This window comes from Artemia sp. Qi Xiang Cuo, chromosome 9, assembly GCF_049724085.1.
Source record: "Artemia sp. Qi Xiang Cuo chromosome 9, ASM4972408v1, whole genome shotgun sequence".
In the NCBI taxonomy this organism is placed as follows: Eukaryota; Metazoa; Arthropoda; class Branchiopoda; order Anostraca; family Artemiidae; genus Artemia; species Artemia sp. Qi Xiang Cuo.
In genome coordinates, this window is record NC_142802.1 from 11,644,274 (window position 1) to 11,666,120 (window position 21,847).

General features: G+C 35.9%; 1 protein-coding gene across 1 annotated transcript in view; it reads left to right on the forward strand.

Annotated features, from left to right (window-relative positions):
• Window positions 1-21,847, forward strand: part of LOC148948307 (solute carrier organic anion transporter family member 74D-like) — a 172,145-nt gene that overhangs the window by 478 nt on the left and 149,820 nt on the right. The window contains exons 2-4 of the mRNA XM_089094881.1: window positions 5,322-5,513; window positions 16,869-17,078; window positions 18,055-18,195. Coding sequence (XP_088951007.1) covers window positions 5,322-5,513; window positions 16,869-17,078; window positions 18,055-18,195 — 543 coding nt within the window. The remainder of the gene's footprint in view (window positions 1-5,321; window positions 5,514-16,868; window positions 17,079-18,054; window positions 18,196-21,847) is intronic.

Genomic DNA, 21,847 nt, shown 5'->3' on the forward strand with positions numbered 1-21,847 from the left:
TTAACTGGTGCAAAATCTTTGAAATACACATCAGTGCACCATATTTCCAGACAAGAACATAAATTTGAGCGATTAAAGCTTCGAGTTCATTGAAGTTTTAGCGTAGCTTAAAGTATCTTGTAACTTGAAGTTCATTGGGCAACCTATACCCAATCGCCAGGGTTTTATTTGTCGATTGCCTTTTTAAACGTTTGAACTGAATTTTTTTTTTTATTTCAAGCAGATGTAAATCAGCAAGTTTTTTCTGTTCCCCATTCCAAATTCTCTTGTATTTAAACACTCTTTCTTAAAGCTTTAAGGGAATAAAAAGTGAAAGTTTAGCAAAAAGAGCAAGGGGTTCAAAACAAAAGAGCCACCCTAAAACACGGAATAGTTTCTGTTCGTGTAAGTTTTGTTGCCACTCTTTACTTTCAAAGTAAGACTTACGAGTAGTCATAGTCTAAGTAGCAAGTAGTCACAATCGCAACCAGTCGCATTTGCAGCCATAGTAGTAGTCGTAGAAGTAGTAGTAATAACTCTGAAAGGTTTAGATTAACAAACTTATTAAGTATGTAAACTTATAAATAATTGCAAGTAGTCGTAATTGCAGTTTCAAATAGTCATCGCTGCAGTTACAGTCACACTAGTTATAGTAATAGTGCCCCTAAAAGTTTCAAGGTTAATATACTTAGTTGTTCCTATAATGTTGCAGATTCCCTTTACTGCTAGCCTTGATGCACAGAGTACATTTTGATTTAGTTCAGCATACCCCCAACATTTCCTGAAGTTTCATCTTAACGCCCATAGCTTATTCAGACTAACTCAGAATCAATTATCTCCCCTTTCCCGATTGTGAATCCCATCCTCAAACAATGTACAAATTGAATAATTTGCCGTGCTTGTCCCAGGACTGTGGAGGTTTGGCATCTCTGGAGACATAGTTAATAGAAATTTTGACTATTTCAAACTGTTTTCATAATTGTGATATATGCTGGGGAACGCGCATCTAAATACAAAAAGGCAGGGACTGGCTGCCCTCCGATCACTTCGGAGCATACACCTGAGCATGTTCCGAGACATTCATCTTAATACCCTTAGCCGTCACTGAGATATTACAGATGCATCCTTTCCCTTTTGATAACTAACATGCAGATAGTGTGTTCATATTTTGCTCAACATCCTCCGCAAAATTTCCTTGAAGTAGTCGCGATTAGAAGTAGTCGCCGTCACATTTAGTCACATTCGCAAACTGTCTCAGTCACGAGAAGTCACAGTCACAATCGCAAGTAGTTGTAGTTGCAGCTGCAGTAGTAGTAGTAGTAGCGTTTGTGGCCCTGAAAAGTACAAGTTAATGCCCTTAGCCGTTCCTAAGATATTGCAGATACCCCTATTTCAGGCCTGGCTGCACAGAGTGCGATATACGTATCCAAAGAAATCATTTTCGAAAATGGGGTACCTAGAGAGAGAGAGAGTGATGGGACCCAGTGGTATGATAGGGTACCAATTGGATAGAGAGACTATAATACATGGAAGAACGAAGAAAAATTATTATCGGAAAATATGCAGAAACCAAAACAAACTTACCCCTCAGATGCTAGGTAAAATGAACGAGAATCGCTGGTTAGAGATAAAGCAAATACTAGCCGAAGAAACATAGAACGAACAGACTGAGAAAATTTTGTAAGAGAATTTGACGACATGATAAATCAAAATAGACAAAGTAGTCACAGTAGTATAGGCTCAGGCTCGAGTCATGGGTCAAGAAGATAAAAAACAGGGATATGAAACAAGAGATATTAAATTTCATGAAGAAAGAAAGAAAAGCTAGAGAAAGAAAAGAAGAGAATGATAGAATATCCAGGGAACAAGAGGCTGATAGAGAGAAGGAGGGCATGGAAGGAAATTATTTCAGGGAGAAATTATCAGACGGAACAACAATTATCTATAATAGATCTAATGTGGGCCACAAACTTCCAACCGATGAGAGAAAACGAATGTAAATACTCTAGTTTGGAAAAAATTGCCGAATTGGACGGGTAGCCCTAGAAACAACGGGTGAATATTATACAACCTAAGCTAAATTCCAAATCAAAACTGCCAATGCGGCTTTGCCGAGGCACTACGCAAAGAGCTTATAATATTAAAGAAGCGACTTTTAGGCAATTTGAATTATCTTCGGAACACTTCCGCCAGAAGTTCAGAAATGAAATAATTAGGAAATAAGAAACCTGGAATGAATTTGAATACAAACTGACGGATTTATATGAAAAATGGAAGATAGGTGAATATACCATGATAGGTCATGTATATGAATTAAAAGAAAACCTAGGAGGCGTTGGAAAAGACAGTTAGGGAAATTTTTTTAGAAAATACCAACAGTTCACTGAAAATATACTTAAAAGAAAAGAACCCGAAAAAAAGTGAAGAAATGGTAGAGTTGGCGGATATGTGGACAGAAATAAGAAGCATATTTGCAGACAAAGAGTAATCCAGATAAAGAGAGTATAATAGAAATAGGCACTCTCACACAGAGCAAAAAAAGTACAAATCAGAACAGAAAAGGAAAACTAACTTAGTATAACTGTGGTACTACAGGGCACTTCCGTAAGAAATTGCCCAAATATAGATGATCAAAAAACCAATAAAACTACAAGCTAAGCTATAGCCCATAAAAATATCCGTTTGCAGAGTCGCATAAGATATACGGAAAATTGAATGAAAAATTAGTTGAAATGGCAATTGATTCTTTCAGTGACCAAATTTATATGCGAACTGATCTTATTAATATAGCGAAGATGAATCATAGTTATACGATTACAACATTATGTTATTATGGAGATAAACACCCATGCCCGTCAGTTTGGGTTGGGGTTGAAATTCCAAAGAAAGACAGCACGGTCCATAGAAAAACCATAAACGTAAGGCAGTACCTATTCTTCCAGTAAATGTTCTCATACTAGAGGACTTTGGAAGTGTTAAAAATCTCCTATCCCTACCTTGAAACGATTTTATAATGGCGGAGGATGCGGAAGTGGTTAGGCCAATTTATATAGAGAATGAGACCCGCGAAATTAATTTTTTAGGAAACTGTTTAGAAAATAATAAACTTCAAGACAAAACACATATAACAAATATAAGGAGCCGACAAGTAGGCACCAAAATGAGGCACAATAGGAATAACATAATATGGGGATTCAATCCCCATTTGATGACAGATTATTTATTTCTACCCGTATATATCATACGGATGTTTAGTTTGGAGCAGCAATTTTTATGTTAATTACAAGCGTGTACAAATTCTACAAAATAAAGCAGCAAGAATAATTGGGAAGTACGTGAAAATGTGAAAGACACCAGTGCATGCTTTAAGTCTCTAAGGCTACTCAATGTTGGACAGATCAGGGACTATACCGTTTCAGAAGTTTTGTTCATGAGCATAATACAAGAAGATTTGATAACTTGGTGATGGATATTGAAAATAGTGTGAGATCTGGTTTTACTTCGAAGTATCATGGCCCATCTTTATGGAATTCGCTTCCTGTGACTGTTAGGCCGGCTGTTTACCTACAATACAATTTTATTTACTTGTTAAACTCTCGTATAGGCTAGCCAGTTTTCAATACAATTTCGGAAGAGGGAAGAAATTGATTTGTGCTGATGTTCTATTTTTATCTGACTAAGTCCCACCATTTAAATATAATTTATGACTAAAACAAGCTCAATTTTTAATCTCAAAATATTTATTGACCCACAACTTCATGTGATAGTGAAGGAGGTGAGCTCCTTCACTAAATACACATTTTTGAGTTTAGTATCGGTTTAAAATTGACATTGCGATATTGGATTTCACATTGGTAATAAAAGTGTGTTATTTTCTGCTAAAGTATTAGATTATTCTCCCTGAGCCCTGGTGGGTTAAGAAGAAATTATTCAGAATTATCCTCCTTATAATATCCACCGGAGTACCCGTCTTCCTTTAAGGATAAATTGTTTTGTGGTGACACAGGTCTTGGCACCTTGGACCAAAGATTACGGCACTTACTCCCCCCACAGGTGGGAAACACAGGTTATAATATAAGTGTGGGAAGAGCTAGTAGATCCCGTATGACAGCTCGATCCGCAATACTACATCATAGCGAAGGAGAGTATTCGCAATTTTGGCATTATTTCGTATATAGTGGCACTTCCGGAACTTAAAGTTTCAACTTATATATATATGTATATATATATATATATATATATATATATATATATATATATATATATATATATATATATATATATATATATATATATATATATATATATATATATATATATAATGGATCATATATATGATGATATATAATAGGGTCATATATATACGAAACATAAACAGAAACGAGAGTATATATCAACAAGTACATATCATCATAAATAACACACACACACACAGTACACACACACACATACACACATACATATACACACACACACACACACACACACACACACACACACACACACACACACACACACACACACACACACACACACACACACACACACACACACACACACACACACACACATATATATATATATATATATATATATATATATATATATATATATATATATATATATATATATATATATATATATATATATATATATATATATATATATATATATATATATATATATATATATATATATATATTGTGTGTGTGTGTGTGTGTGTGTGTGTGTGTGTGTGTGTGTGTGTGTGTGTGTGTGTGTGTGTTGGGGTTCCACCCCTGTTTCTTTTATTTTCAGATAAATGACCCATTATATATATACACACATATATACATATATATATATATATATATATATATATATATATATATATATATATATATATATATATATATATATATATACATATATATACACACATATATATACACATATATGTGTGTGTGTGTGTGTGTGTGTGTGTGTGTGTGTGTGTGTGTGTGTGTGTGTGTGTGTGTGTGTGTGTGTGTGTGTGTGTGTGTGTGTGTGTGTGTGTGTGTGTGTGTGTGTGTGTGTGTGTGTATATATATATGCCAATAATTATAGATTTTTGCTATCAACTCTTAGCATGTGCATTTTGCTTATTTTCTTTGCTGCTGTATAGTTGTGTAATGTTATGATTCATTCCAATGCATGTTGTTCCTGTACCGGTAAAGAAATCGGTTCTTTCACTCTTTGAACATTCTTTGTACAACAAAATTTGGTTTGTCCATTTTACTGTTGTCGACGTTTTGTTCCTTTTTTACTATTAATTTGCTTTGTCAAATATTGACAGCTACATTCTAACACTTTATTTATTTTAGGAATTGTTCTGTCTGGAAATGAAGCTAGTCAAATCCTCTTATCTTTACTTCTTGCTTACTTTGGTGGCCAAGGCCACCGGCCACGCTTCTTGGGCATAGGCATGCTTTGCTCCTCACTTGCCTGCTTCGTTGTTATCATTCCTCATCTACTTTATGGGCCAGAAAGGATCTTAACAACAAGTGATAACTCAGGTATTTGATTTTCTTCTTTTCATCGGTAAGCACTTCTGCTAAAATTAAATGGGGTAAGTGGTACACTCCTGGTTGAAAATAGTTTGGAAAAACTGCAGAGAAAGGCAACTAATAAAAAACATACATAGGATATGAAGGATAAATGATAAAATCTCAATATTTCAAGAACAGTCTGGGCCTGAAAAGACACCCATACTTTGAACTATTTTTAACAAAATGGCTATATCAAAATTTTTATCGGATGCATTTGGGGGGAAAGAGGCGTGGGCAGGGGGCATAGTTTCCTTCTGATCTCTTTTGACTCTTAAAGAATCAACTAGAACTTATAGTTTCCAATCAAATGAGCGCTCTCTAAAGTTTATACGAGCATCCCTTCCATAACAGCTATATATGCCCGCCGGGCATAACTGACAACGCCTACCCCAAGCCCTGAAGGATTGTGTCGCCTCGGATTTTCCGTTCTATGATATTTGAAGCATTTTGAAAAAATGGCTCTCTCAAAGTTCTTATCGGATGGGTTTGAGGAAAACAGGGTGGGGGGGATAATTCCCCTCTGATCTCTTTTGACTCTTAAAAAGTGAACGAGAACTTTCAATTTCCAATCGAATGAGCCCTCTCCGAATTTTATTCGACCATCCCTTCCATAAGAACCATGAAGGCCCCCAGAGTATTATTTATAACGCCAGCCCCCAGACCCCGGGGGGTTGCGTCGACCCAGGAATTTTTCTTATCTGACCTTAGAACTATTCTTAACGAAATGTATATCTAAAAATTTTTATTGGATGGGTTTGGGGAAAAAGAGTGTGTCTGGGGGGGGGGGGGGCTAGTTGCCCTCGAATATGTTTTTGACTCTTAAAAAGTGAACTAGAACGTCCAATTTCAAATAAAATAAGCCATTGCTGAGGTTAATACGAGCATCCCTTTCATAAGAACCATATAAGCCCCCATGACAACACTTACAACGCCTACCCCTCGGGCCCTGGGGGGTTGTGTTGACACCGGAGTTTTGCTATCTAATTTTTGAACAATTATAAAAAACAAATGGCTATCTCAAAATTTGGAGCGGATGGGTTTGGGGAAAATAGGGCGGGGGGGGGGGTAGTTACCCTTCAAATTTTGAGATTTTAAAAAATCTCAAAATTTGTATTGGATCGGTTTACGGAAAAAGGGGAGTGGGGTGGGGTTATTGCCCTCCGTTCTCTTTTGACTCTTAAAAAGTTAACTAGAACTTTCAATTTCCAATCAAATGAGCCCTTTCCGAATTTTATTCGAGCATCCATTCCATAAGAACCATGTATGCCCCCAGAGCATTACTTATAACGCCAGCCCCCAGGCCCTGGGGGGTTGCGTCGACACAGGAATTTTTCTTATCTGACCTTTGATCTATTTTTAACAAAATATATATCTCAAAATTTTTATTTGATTGGTTTTGGGGAAACAGAAAATGTGTGTGGGGGGGGGGGGCAACTTGCCCTCGAATATCTTTTGACTCTTAAGAAATAAACTAGAACTTTCAATTTCAAATCAAATTAGCCCTAGCTGAGGTTTATACGACCATCCATTTCATAAGAACCATATACGCCCCCATGACAACACTTACAACGCCTACCTCACGGGCCCTGGGGTGCTGCGTCTACACAGGAGTTTTGCTATCTAATTTTTGAACAATTTAAAAAAAAAATGGCTATCTCAAAATTTGTAGCGGATGGGTTTGGGGAAAATAGGGCGTGGGGGGGTAGTTACCCTTCAGTCTCATCTGACCTTTGAAATATTCTTAACAAAATGTCTATCTCAGAATTTTCATCAGATGGGTTTCAAAAAAGGAGGCGTGGGGGGGAGGATAGTTGCCCTCGGATCCTTTTTGACAGTTAAAAAGTGAACTCGAACTTTCAATTTCCTATCAAATGAGTCCTCTCTGAAGTTTATGCGAGCATCCCTTTCATATGAACTATATATGGCTCAGGACATAACTTACAATGCCTGCCCCCGGGCCCTGGGGGTTGTCTCGACACCTGAGTTTTGTTATCTGACTTTTGAACGATTTTTAACAAAATGACGATCTCAAAATTTTTATCGGATGCATTTTGGGAAAAAGGGGCTCAGGGGGGGGGGGGGGCTTGTTCCCCTCCAATATCTTTTGACTCTCAAAAACTGAACTTTCAATGTCCATTCAAATGAGTCCTCTCTGAAGTTTTTACAAACATCCCTTCTATAAGAACCATATATTCCCCCAGGGCATAATTTTCAACGCCTGCCCTCCGGTCCTGGGGGGCTGTTTCGACCCGGAGTTTTCGCTATATGGTCTTTGAACTATTAAAAAAAACTATCTCAAAGTTCTTATTTGAGGGGTTTGAAGAAAAAAGGGCTTGGAGGGGGTGGGATAGGTGCTCTCCGGTCTCTTTTGACTCTTAAAAAGTGAACTAGAACTTTCAGTTTCCAATCAAATGAGCCCTCTTTGAAGTTTATATGAGCATCCCTTTCATAAGAATCATATATGCCCCAGGGCAGAACTTACAAGGACTGCCCCCGGGCCATAGGGGGTTATGCCGACACCTGAGTTTTGTTATCTGACTTTTGAACAATTTTTAACTTAATGGCTAGCTCAAAATTTTTATCGGATACATTTGGGGAAAAGAGGGCGTGGGGGGGGGGGCTAGTTTCTTCCAATCTCTTTGGACTCTCAAAAACTGAACTCATTTGATTGGATATTGAAATTTCTGGTTCACTTTTTAATAGTCAAAGAGATAGGAGGGTGACTAGCCCCCCACCTCCTCCACGCCCTTTTTCCTTAAACCCCTCCAATAAGAACTTACAGATAGCCATTTCAGAAGGGTGTGGAGGGGCGGTAAGGCGCTCTCCGATCTCTTTTGACTCTTAAAACTGAACTAGAACTTTCAATTTGAAATCAAATGAGCCCTCTTTGAAGTTAATACGATCATTCCTTCCATAAGAACCATATATGCCCCCAGAACATAACTTAAAACGCCCGCCTTAGGCCCTTGTGGGTTGTGTCGACACCGGAATTTTTGTTATATTATCTTTCAAGTATTTTTAACAAAATAACTGTCTCAAAATTTTTATCAAATGCATTTGGGAAAATAAGGGCATGGGGGAGGGGACTGGTTAACCTCCGATATCATTTGACTTAAAAAGGGAACTAGAACTTTCAATTTCCAATCAAATGAGCCCTCTCTGAAGTTTATACGAGCATTCCTTCCATGTGAACCATACATGCCCCCAGAGCATAACTTACAACGGCAGGCCACGGACCCTTGGGGGTTGTGTCGACACTGAAGTTTTTGTTATCTGACTTTTAAAAATTTTTAACAAATGGTTATTTCAAAATTTTTATCGGATGGGTCTGGGGAAAAAGGGCGTGGAGAAAGGGGGAGGGGGCTAATTGCCCTTCGATTTCTTTGACTCTTTAAAAGTAAACTAGAATTTTCCATTTCATACGACCGGTTGGGGTAGCTGTTCCACAGAACATTAGCACACTTACCACAGGTTGAAGTGGAGGGTCCAGGGGGATTGATAGGACAAGTTTAATCCAGAGGCGATGTTACAAAGTAGCTTATGTCATTCTCCAATACTAGTATCTTGAACCTTTTGAACAGAAAACTTGTTTCTTGTCAGTGGACCATCAAGAAGGTTTAGGTGCTGATAAATATTAATTTAAAAAAACAAAGTTTTTCCGAGGGAAGTAAAGAGCGAAGCTGAAACTTAAAACGGACAACAATTATTGCTTCACAGCCTATCTAATGTATATCAATAAAACTAATACAGATAAACAAACTAATTAGGTTTCCCTATGTTTCTAGGATTATAGAAAACTAGTGCTTTACTGAAAATATAAAAGTTAAGTATAAGAAACAGCAATATTGATTTTAGAGTCAAAAGTGAGTATGTATCCTGACAATAATAAACTAATCTGTAAAGCTTTCCACAGTCTTACACAAGTTGTGGCATCAGTAACTTTCAGTATACAATTAAAATCATCTTAAAAACATAAGCGTAAAGTTAAATATTTTTTTAATAACCGCAAAGTAACTGAACAGCATACAATCTTAAATTGTAAGAAATATGCTTTATTACTTGAAATGATGATCAAATAAGACATAATATGAACTCTGGAAATCTGGTTATTTCTCTCTATACAACAGTGAATTTCAAGCTATGATATAAATTCTAAAGCTAGTCTATAGTCCTAATACTATCAAGATGGTTTTACTTCGACCTTGTCTACAAACTAATCAAGACTTGTCCTTTTCAGAATCAAACGAGAGCCAGTCATTGAACTGAGCCATTGTGCAAAAGTTATACCATATTAAACGAAAAAAGTAAAAATAAAACAATAATCCGAAAATTCATTGTTGCTTTATCTTAAAAGGGATTGATCCTAAAAGGGATTGATCCTAAAAGGGATTGATAATATTTTTATTCTGTAAAAAGTGTCTTTAATTGGTTTGCTTTTATTGTACCAAAGCTCCTATATTATTTTGTGTTTTCAGTTTAGTGCTAGTTTTCTATAGTCCTAGAAACATAGGGAAACATAATTAGTTTGTTTATCTGTATTAGTTTTATTGATGTATATTAGATAGGCTGTGAATTAATAATTTTGTCCGTTTTAAGTTTCAACTTCCCTCTTTACTTCCCTCGGAAAAACTTAGTTTTTTTTAAATTAATCCTTTTTTGTTTTTGATTACAATTTAATGAAGAAACAACGCTGCCATGTTCTTTTTTATTTATACGGAGAAATGTATGTTCGTTTTAATTTTAGATGTCACTCCTTAGTTTCAGTTGAAAACTTATTTTCAATATAATTCTAATTTACCGATCTAGGAAAGATAAGACACCTCGAGAAAACACTGCAGACAATCTTGACAGCTACGAAAAACTTTCAATCTATAACACAAAGTTCATTATCCATACTTCACAAAACAATACATGTTTTTGAGGAACGTTTGTTTTACGATGAACAAAAAGCTGCTTTTACTCAGCCGACTTCGCCTGAAATAGCCATAATGAAGAGAGGGCTTTATAAATTGCCTACTGATTGGCAGAAACTAGAAGGCCACTGTAACAAAATAGAGCTGTTTAAGGCCTCATGTAAAAGCTTATATTTATACCTAATCGCTTTTTATAAATTTTACTTGATAGCACATTTCTATAAAGTGTACTTTCGGTTGTTTCCCCCCTTTTTTTCAAATGAAAAACGTGCCTTTTCCAATAAAATGACAAAAACAAGGTGTTTTTTATAACATAGGTAGGAGCAAAAAACTAAGGGGGCAAGAACATCCTTTCCTCTCAATTACCGCCATTAAAACTAGCATACAGGCTTCATCGCAGAATGAACTTTGAAGGTTTAATTCAAAACTGTTGATCATTCAAGCTAAATTTTTGGTAGATTTCTAGTTGAAAAGTTTTTGTTACTTTTTTCGCAATAATCTTTAACTTTTAAGATGAGTAGGCAATTTATGAAACTTACTAAGAGGGTATGGAGGGGGAATATATTTGAGTGTTCTCATAAACCCCCATTTAAGGGCTTTAGATCAAAATTATTGCAATGGTACCGTTTTATGCTTCCAGACTCTTCCACTTAAGAAGTGGCACCAAAGGTGTCATTTTTAGTGCTAAATGGCACTTATGGATTGTAAAATTGATTAAAAAAAAACATGTAGATATAAGAAATAGGTATAAAATAAGCCTTCCCAGAATATGCTTTAGAAAATGAGTACATCACATTTGCAAAAATAGTGGATTATCTGAAAAGTAATCAAAAGAAGGGGCATTGAAAAAAAAAATCTAGGCTGGGATCGAACGCATGATAATCTAGTTTGAAGTCCAGCGCAGTACTAACAGATCCACGCCTCTTATAATGTAATTTAGTATATTAGTGTTTGTAGGACTTTAATTGCGTATCTTATAAAGTGGGCCTGGAGGAGGAACATGCGGTAGGTGTTCTTACAAACCTCCAGTTAAGGGTTTTGGACCATAATTATTACAATGATACCGTTTTATACTTCCAAGATTTTCCCCTCAAGAAGTTGCAACAAAAGCGTTGTTTTCAATGCTCACTTACGAATGTAGTGTACTGTACTGTACTGTGCACTCACAACGTAGATACGAGCAAAAGTTTTCAAATAAGCCATTAAACATTACTCTAAAAAGTTCTGATGGCCCACTAGCCCTAGCTTTTCCACTTGAGACATGGGACCATAAGTGGCACTTTTAGTGCCATTTGAAACTTGCAGATGGTGGAATTTGAAAGAAGAGCGTAGATGTGAGCAATATTTTTTATATGATATATCAAAAATCTATCTAAGATGTTCTGGTAGCCCGCTAGTCCCATCCCTTGAGAAACGGCATAAAAAGTGCCTTTTTCGTGCCATATTGCAATTGCAGGTGGTGGAATTTATATAAACCACTCACATATGAGAAGCAGCTTTTGAATGAGCTCTTAAGCATCTCTGTATGATGTTCTAGTAACCCGCTAGGTCTTGAAAAAAGAAGAAAAAAAAGACCGTTTTAATGTTTTTTAACTTTTAGTTACTATGGGCTGTGGTTCGCTCTTTACTAGGTTGCAGCTAATGCTTCAACCATGACGAAGATGTCATTAAAAATTCTCCCCAGAAGATAGTTAACATTGAAATCTGTGAAATTTTATAGATGGTAGAATTTGTAAACACCTAGTAAATATAAGCAATAGCTTTTAACTGAGCCATTTAACATCTATCTACGATGATGTGGTAGCCTGCTAATGCTTCAGTAGCTTACTGATGAGCAGAAGATTTATGAAATTTACTGAGGGGGCTGGGTGGGGGAGTGTACGGGAGATATTCTTGTAAGCCACCAGTTGAGGGTTCTGGAACATTACTATTACAGTAGTACCTCTTTTGTACTTCAGAGCTTTTCCACCAAAAGTGTTGTTTTCAGTGCTATATCACAATTACGAATGGTAGAATTCATAAAAAAAAAATCGTAGATATAAGTAATAACTTTTATATAAGCTGTAAAAAATCTGTCTACCATGTTCTAGTTGCTGGCTAGTGCCACCCCTTGAAAAATGGCACAAAAAGTGTCATATTTGGGCCATATGGCACTTGCAGATGGCGGGATTTATAAACAGAACGTAGGTATTAGAAATAGCTTTTGAATGAGCCATTAAGCATCTCTCTCATGATGTTCTGGTAACCCTCTAGGCCTGGGAAAAAAAAAACAGAAAAAAAGAGACAGATCAGCACTACCGATGCAAACAAGTGGTTTTCTATGTTTTTCAAGAAGGGGACTGTAATTTTCCTACATAGGGTTTTTGACCATGCTGATTCTAATGGTACACTGTTCATTTTAATCTGACGTCATTCTCGAGGGGCTTCAGGTTTTTTTCGAAATCACCATAGATTTCTTTTCGTAATTAACTTTTACTTTTAAGACAAACCAAAATAACAGTTACTATTCTTGACAGTGTCTAATAGCGATTTTTTTCACAAGGCAGTTTTTTCAACACACTTTTTTTTAACTTTTGGTTCCTATGGGCAGTTTTTTGCTCTTTACTAGGTTGCAGCTACCGCTGCAACCATGATCGTGAATATTTTGAAGTTCAAAAGTGCAGCTGTCGTAACGAGATCATCCCTTGGGATGCAGAAGTCAAGCTTATTTCTTATCTTGTCTTTCAGAAGCAAAAAACAACCTCTGTCGTCTGTTTGTTCCTCAACTTGAGTTGTAGGTGGCCCTAGCAGAGCAGAGCAACAATTAGGGGGGGGGGAATTTTCCCTTAATAATATCAACCCTAGTAGAAAAGTTTGGTAATAGAGAACGAAGAGCACGTATGTGTTCCTACTCATAATAACCTAGAAGTAGGTTTGGTTTCTAAATTTTACAGAAGACGCTTGTCAGAGCACAAGTGTGAAAAATAGCCTTGTCTGCTATAACGAGCCTACAGCTAAATGGCTGTATATTAGCTACTATCCTAAGAAATTACTTTAACAATGCCTGAACAGATTGATCAACTTTGGCCACTTAAGAATGTTGGATTACATTTCATGCATTAACAAGTCCTACTTAAATGCAGAAGATTACTCGGTAAAGGTGTGGAGGGACTGTAGTAGATATAAAACAACAGTTATACTTTTCTGTATTAACATAACAAATAGCTCAGTAATAAACAAACTATTCTTTGCTCTATACAAATAAAATAATCAAAAGTTGATTTTACAATGCTTTCTGAGTTAGAGAGTTCCCATTTCTTCTACTGCTTGTTTCATATTATTTAGAAAGTAGGGATGAGTATTTAGGATGTAAGCATTCGTCAAATGGTAAGTTTGGAAAGCAACTGAGGCTAAGTCTTACTAAAGGAAAGTCCTGCGCCTATGGTGTGACTGCTAGCCAACTGGCGAACATACAGAACCTGAAGATGCATAAGCAGATATTTCAGTTAAAGATTGCATCGGCTATGCATTATGGATCTTAAGTTTGGGGATACATAGCTGGTGAGAGGATGGAGGAGATTCAGCTTCAGTATTTTAAGAGAGTTTTAGGTCTATATTTTGCAATGAACAGTTTGGTAATAAGAGGAGATCTAGGTTTAAATTATTTAAGAAGTGCTAGGCTAGTAAGGATGATAAGACTATGAGAGAAAATCATGAGCATGCCCAGAGTAAGGATAACAAAAGCAGCATATTTAGAAGCTCTTAGGATCCCAAAGAGTGATACATGGCCATATCAAATAAAGAAGATATTGGATGATTGTGGATTTTCAGAGCTAAGGAATGGTGGGCTAGGGATCGGAATAAAGGAGGGAGAAATTGCAAATAGGGTCAGGGAGAGGTTAAGGGACCATGAGACCCAGGTTTGGCATGCGCGAGTGAATGCGACCCGATCGCTGGAGTTATATGTAAAGGCTAAGGAGCAGTGGGGAGAAGAATTGCATTTTAAGGTGGGGCTTCAAAAGAGGCAGCTAAAGTTTATGATTTGTGTTAGGTCAGATGGGTCACAACTAGGTGAGAAAGGAAGTATCTGGGAGGAGTTAGGCAAGCTTCTGGTCCTTACTTCTGTCCCATATGCGGGAAAGAAGAAGATTTGGTTCATTTTGTGGGGAAGTGTACTGAATTAATAGATTTAAGAAAAGAATTGTTTGGGTTGAGGTTTGGGAGAGAGATGAGATAAAAAAATTTATTAGCAAAGAAAGATATGGGAGGTATAAAGAGACTCGGAAGGTTCCTGACGATGGGTATAGAACATAGAGAAAAGTTTGTTGAAGATTAGGGAAGAGGGTGATAGTTGACTAGCCTAGATTATACTTTTGTACCAATATAAGTGCGTATGAAAGTGTCTTTGTTTTTGTGACCACGGCCCTTTGGGCTTTTGTGTCAATAAATTCTTTTGTGTCAATAAATAGAGAACGAAGAGCACGTATGTGTTCCTACTCATAATAACCTAGAAGTAGGTTTGGTTTCTAAATTTTACAGAAGACGCTTGTCAGAGCACAAGTGTGAAAAATAGCCTTGTCTGCTATAACGAGCCTACAGCTAAATAGCTGTATATTAGCTACTATCCTAAGAAATTACTTTAACAATGCCTGAACAGATTGATCAACTTTGGCCACTTAAGAATGTTGGATTACATTTCATGCATTAACAAGTCCTACTTAAATGCAGAAGATTACTCGGTAAAGGTGTGGAGGGACTGTAGTAGATATAAAACAACAGTTATACTTTTCTGTATTAACATAACAAATATCTCAGTAATAAACAAACTATTCTTTGCTCTATACAAATAAAATAATCAAAAGTTGATTTTACCATGCTTTCTGAGTTAGAGAGTTCCCATTTCTTCTACTGCTTGTTTCATATTATTTAGAAACTAGGGATGAGTATTTAGGATGTAAGCATTCGTCAAATGGTAAGTTTGGAAAGCAACTGAGGCTAAGTCTTACTAAAGGAAAGTCCTGCGCCTATGGTGTGACTGCTAGCCAACTGGCGAACATACAGAACCTGAAGATGCATAAGCAGATATTTCAGTTAAAGATTGTCAATATTGTCAGTGTCAATATTTCAGTTAAAGATTTCAGATATTGTCAATAAATTCTACTCTATTCTATTCTTCTATTTAAGGAAAACTAATGATAATCCGGCAGAATAGCAATTCATGATAAACAAGAGAAATATTTCTTATTACTGTTTATCCTGGTTCTATTGACAGGGCCTTTGCGCCCTACACTGCAGGGGTAGGTAATCTCAACTTTTACCAAACTGGTGAGCCAGGTTACAAGGTTCATTGGCCAATATTTGAATCCTTTTAATGAAATTTTGGAAAATAGCTACTTTTAAACATTAGTTTGTCAAAAATTGATGATCGTAGTAAAGAGTACATAAGATTTCACACATGAAGTAAACATTTGTAGTAAATCTTTACTTGTAGTAAAGATTTCACATTTAGGTGAAAGATACTTAAGAATCCGTAGTAGACGAGTCAATTCAGAAACATGGAATCCAACATTTTTGTATGTACTATTAAATGGCTAGTTTTGCCTATATTTGCCTCTTAGTTCATCAAATAATCCAAAAAGTAATTCGATGCCAGAAATTCCATACCGTATGTCACAACCAATTTTGATGGCAGTGCACTGGCGCGTCAGTGTTTTCGGGTCACTGAAATATTTTCGGTGGTGTGCCGCCAGTTTTTGGCCTGGCTTTGGGGACAACCAGGTTGTGAATATGTTTTTACTTTTGTGCCCTTGGTACTCTAAAAGCTGGACCATTATGCTCATACGTGTTAAGGTTATAAATTTTTACAGCTCAAGTAGAAGCACAATCGTCAATTAGCACAATCGTCAATAAATTTATCACAATCGTCAATTAGCACAATCGTCAATAAATTTATCATGATGAAAAATCATTCTTCAAATATTATTGACGGACGGCTAGTGTAACCTTGAAATTTCTCTCTCAGATAGGCAAATTGTCAATAATTTTCTTATCAAAAGCTGACTAACTGCCTAAACTTGGGTTTTGACTGTCATGGATACAGACATATTGAATATAATGACTTATCACGGCTTTGACGTATTTACATGACGTTCTAAATAAAAGGTGAATATTGCTGCATTTGAATTAATTAGTGGTTTCTGTAATTTCATTATCTTCTATGTTTGTCTGGCTTTTATACATATGGACTACACTATTAGACCAGAATTTAAAACAACTAAACCATCAAAATTTAAACCATCATGAAGTAAGAAGGTTATATTTTTCCTTCATGCCCCTGATTTCAGAAGCTAATAACACACTTGTACTTGAATTAGAACTATTTCCACTCCCCTTTTTGCTGTCCTATTTGAACAAACATTTTGCTTTTCAGGATTCAGTAATTCTACTTCGTTGTGTTCTAGTTCTACAAATTCCCAAAGTGGCAACTGTATGTCCGAAGAAAACACAAATTCTTGGGTACCTGCAATGTTGCTATTTTTATCCCAATTTATTTCTGGTATTGGAAGTACTATGTTCTACACACTTGGAATTCCTTATTTGGACGACAATACAAAGAAAAAGCAAGCGCCAATGTTGTTAGGTAAGGTTGGAATAATTTTGCTCAAATAATTCCCCCCCCCCCCGATACTGAAAAAGGAAAAAAAATATCATTATTTGAACATGTAATTGTTTAATTGTTTTTTTTTTATTTGTGAGCATTTAGTCGAGACTCCTTTTTTAGTTTTTACGTCAATTATAAACGTTTTCGAGGTCCCTTTTTAGAGGAACAGGCGAGGTGGGGGGCTTTGACGGTAAATATTGGAAACTAAAAAATGACAAAAAAGAAACTACAACTGTTTTTAGGAAAGACTGGGTCAGCTTTTCAGCCCCCCTTCTCCAGATGTTGATAAGGTGAAACTAACACTCACTCTTCAGACACTCTTTTATATGGTTGAGAGCATTTGGTTACGAGTAAAAAGAATTATTTTATATAAAATTTCAAAGAAATTCTTCTGCTTAAACCCTCATTTTAGAATTTATTGTTAACTATTATTCAGTTTTATTTTAAATTCACAATCTATTTTAAATTAGCAACACTTATTTTAGAAACATCGAGCCTTAGAGAGGAAAAATAAAAAAGAACTGTAAAACAATAAAATCATTTAAAAGTCAAAATCAGGAAGAATGTACTACAACTATCAGTAAAAAATGAAAAACATGGTTTTAGCAAACTTAACAAGGCTTGGAGGAACCAGTATATAAGGACTGATAAAAGGTATTTACATTTCAGGAACAGCGTCACCGTAATTTCTATTGGAACAACTGTCACTACATATTTGTTATTGATCTACTTTGGGTTTTCTATTCATCTACTGTTTACTTATAAGAGAAAGTCTAGGTCTATAGACTACTTAATCTTTGCTGACTGATGAAAAGTATGTATATTTGAGTAAGAGCTTCATTGTAGTGTTTATTTGAACTGACTTTGAGTTTGTGTATGTTTGAACCAAGTTATGTTCTGTGTTTGTTTATATACTATTTTTCTTTTTTACTTATGAAAAACATTTCCGTTTTAGGTATAACATCATCGTTACGTTTATTTGGGCCAACTCTGGGGTTTGTGCTCGCTTCCGCATGTTTAAGGCTGTATGTCAATGTTACAGAAGAACCATTATTTGGAACAACTGACCCTAAGTGGATTGGAGCGTGGTGGCTAGGTAAATACTGCACAGCATGTGTCTGGATTTAGGATTCTTCTTCCGAGAGGACGAAGGTTTGAATCCTAGTGTACCCACTTATTTGGTTTGGACAAGGGTCAGTTGTGTGACTCTGCAAGCTCAGCCAGGGTCGACCCAGCTCTAAATGGGTACCAGGAGAAAGGTGACGAAGGTAAACAGGAAAAGTGTGCGAAAGCACAGGATGGTTGGCCCCTAGCCCCCTATTGCACTTCCTGGCTGAAGGGCTAAGAAACGGGGATCGGCACCGCCGGTAGGGACTGTAAAGTCCAACGCCGTATTATTTACCTTTTTATGTGTCAAAAGCTCTTACAGCGTGATTCAGTTCCGGTTATACAAACCGGAACGTTTACAGCGTGATTCAGGAAAGCTCTTACAGCGTGATTCAGTTCCGGTTAAACAAACTATAAAGTTTGTTTTCCTTGATGAAGGAAATAAAACCTTGCATGCACAATGTATTTAAAAAGCCTTTCTGAAAAATTTAAGCAATTGATGACCAGTATGAGACATTTATTTAGAGAAAAAATTGTCACAAATTATGTCGTTTTTTCCCATTCAAGCATTCAGTGGGCGATTCTAAATTGAAAAAAAGCACTATATCATCCTTACGCATTGATTCAAAATAGGTTTTCAGATTTTTATCACCATGTAAGTTAAACAAACTCATAGTGAGGAGTTGTACATAAAGAGTGACGTGTGCCAATTGTAACCGAATTCTTATATAAAAAAAATTCTTAGAAAATCTCCAATAAATCTCCGAGAACAGTTTCCTTGCGGTGACCTCAAATGCGACAAATTTATTAAATTTAAATTCATTGAAACCATAAGAAGTTATGAGCCTGAAATCTTTACGTAGTTTTAGAAAAAGGAGGAAATCACCCAATAAAAAGACGTACTACCTTGACTAAAATTACGCCATCATATTCAGTAGGTCAAAGAGCCCCAGTGAAAAAATTGCAAGTTTCTACATGCTGAAGAACAAAATTTAGCATTTTCCAAATTTATTTGGTAACGGGAGTATCTTAATTTGTTTTTTTGTTTTTTTTTCCAGGGGTGATCTTATTGCGGAGGCAGTAATAGAAAAGCAGAAGAGGGCTCATTCAAACGGTTATTAAAATTTATAATGCCCTTTTTCACTAAAGAGCGGAAATGTGATGATTAATGCCATTTTGTACCAAAAGTAAGTTCTGAGATAAACTATTCGCTTTTAATTATTGACAATCTGTGTGCTCCCTAGCATAAAAGTTTCAGAGCTTGCTATAAAAAAGTACCGATTTCTGTTATTTTGTTCCACAAGACACGAGTTTCTGCCCAAGTATTGCCATAATAGTAACAATTCGAGGATTTCGTAAAAATACTGAGGGAAATTCGGAAATAAATATGGTATAGACGCTAAAGAGAATGCCAAACCTAATACAGTGGATCGGAGAGAAAAATCACCAACACCAACTGACGCTTCCTCTGACCCAAAACTGCTGCGCAATTGTCTTTTCCTTCCAATAGGCCTGCCGTTTTAAAGTATACAATCCAAAAATTTCCAAGGTAACCGTGACTTTTTATATATAGATTGTATTTTGAAATTAAATAATACTTTAAAAAATGCTGATTAATTGTAATTAATAGAAACATTTATACTTTAACCCTATTGTGCTGCAGATTAATCGTATCCAGTATCTAATTTTCCATTTTTTTATACTTTTTTTAATGAGTCGCCATATCCTGAACTGTAAATGGCGGTAGCCACTTATATAACCCCTAATGTTCCCATGTTAAATCGCTGAATATCCAGCTAAGATAATTTCGTAAACCACATTGGCATGCTATAATAAAGTTGAAGAAATGAAAAAACAAAGAATGAGGTTAAGGCCAAGGAAAATATTGGACGAACAAAGTGAACATTTCGGGAAGAGAGCGCTTCTTTAGCGCTGCAAGAGAAATTGAAAAAAATCCAAAAGTGTTGAGGAAACAAATCTAATAAAACGAAACAACGTGAAAAGCCAACAGAAAAAACAACAAATAAAAAACCAAAATTAGAATAATTAAAAATTGAAAAGCAAAGCAAGGAAGAGAACCAACAAAAATAACAAATAAATAAAACCCAAACCTAACCGAATTAAAAATTCAAAAGTCAAAAAATATAATTCCAAGTGAAAGCCCCACTTATCAAAATCCAACGCAACTTGCCAAATAATAGTAAGTTGTTAAATAAAAAAAGAATTTTCAACTGAAAGTAAAGAGCCATTAGGCCATTGAATCGATACAATCACCACTTGGGAAAAAACATACAAGTAAGCACGCATCCAAGATGTTTTTTCTGGCAAAAAAATGCTAAATTCTGCATTTTTATAGATATGGGCTTGAAAAGTCTTCAGTAGGGTTCCTGATATACTGAATCTGAAGATTGGGTTTTCATTCTCATAGCTTTTGATAGGTAGCATTAAACTTAATGAGTTTGAAATATTTTTAATCAGCATAAAAATCCAATTCTTTTGATTTAATTACTGGTATCAAAATTTTGTTTTTAGATTTTCGGCTACCATTTAGCTGAGTTGCTTCTTTCTTACTTTCCCTGTAATGTATTGTTCGATTCAATTGGTGAAAAATATCATTTGCCAAGAAAGTGAACGCAATGTGTTATTTGGGGAAACCTAGGTCACATGCTGTCTTATTTTAATCAGTGTTTCTTTTCCGCAGTGTTTATTTTAATCAGTGTTGGATATGGAGGGCTGGTGACACTTATCATTTAGCAAATGGTTAAGTGACACAGGATTTACCTCAGGGATCAATAAACTATCAGCTTCTCGTTTGAGAAAACCAAAATACGAGTTACTTGTTTTATGCCACCCGTATCTCTGTTCAAAGTAAAACCTAAATTTTAATTTTTATGAGAGGTTTCTCAAAAACCTCTCTGTAGTGCTGGGTCACACCTTCGTCCTGTGAAATCAAACTGGCTTGGTCAAATAAAAAAGCGTGATGCGGGTGGTTAAAAATGTCTTCTGCGAGTCAAAATTTTCTGTTCTTTTCAAGTTTATGAGGGCATTATCAATTAAAATACATTGATGAGATTTTCTACCTATTAATCGTTGTTCTGCCCTTCTGATGGGCCGCAAGTGCAATGATCCTGTAGGAAGTTTTGTCGGTTCTCCGCGTTATTCAGTTTTTAGATTTTTAATTATTCCAATTTTGATTCTTATTTTTTGTGCTGGATTCCACGCTTTTTGGTCTTATCAGCTTGGTTTTACGCGAGTTATTTCCTTCAAGTTGTTGTATTTCCTTCTAATTTTTCTTATAGTGCTGAAGGAAGGAGTGAGCTATCCTCCAAAAATTTTCGCTTTGTTCGTCCAGTATTTTCGTTAGTCTCATAAAACCTATTCTTTATCTTTGTTTTTTAATTTTGTTTTTGCTAACGACACAGCTCTTTTAAGATTCTCATTCTCTTTGGCAGATACCTTAACGTTATCACACTTTAAAATTCAAAGATCTAAATGGTAAATCAGCTGACTTTTTCATTAGATTCATCATATGATGCTAATTCAAGCTTTAGTTCGGAAGCCTCTTTACTGATAAAGCTGGAAACAGAGGTGGTTTCTGATGTTAAATTAAATAAAAAACAAGTTTTTTTTAACTGAAATTA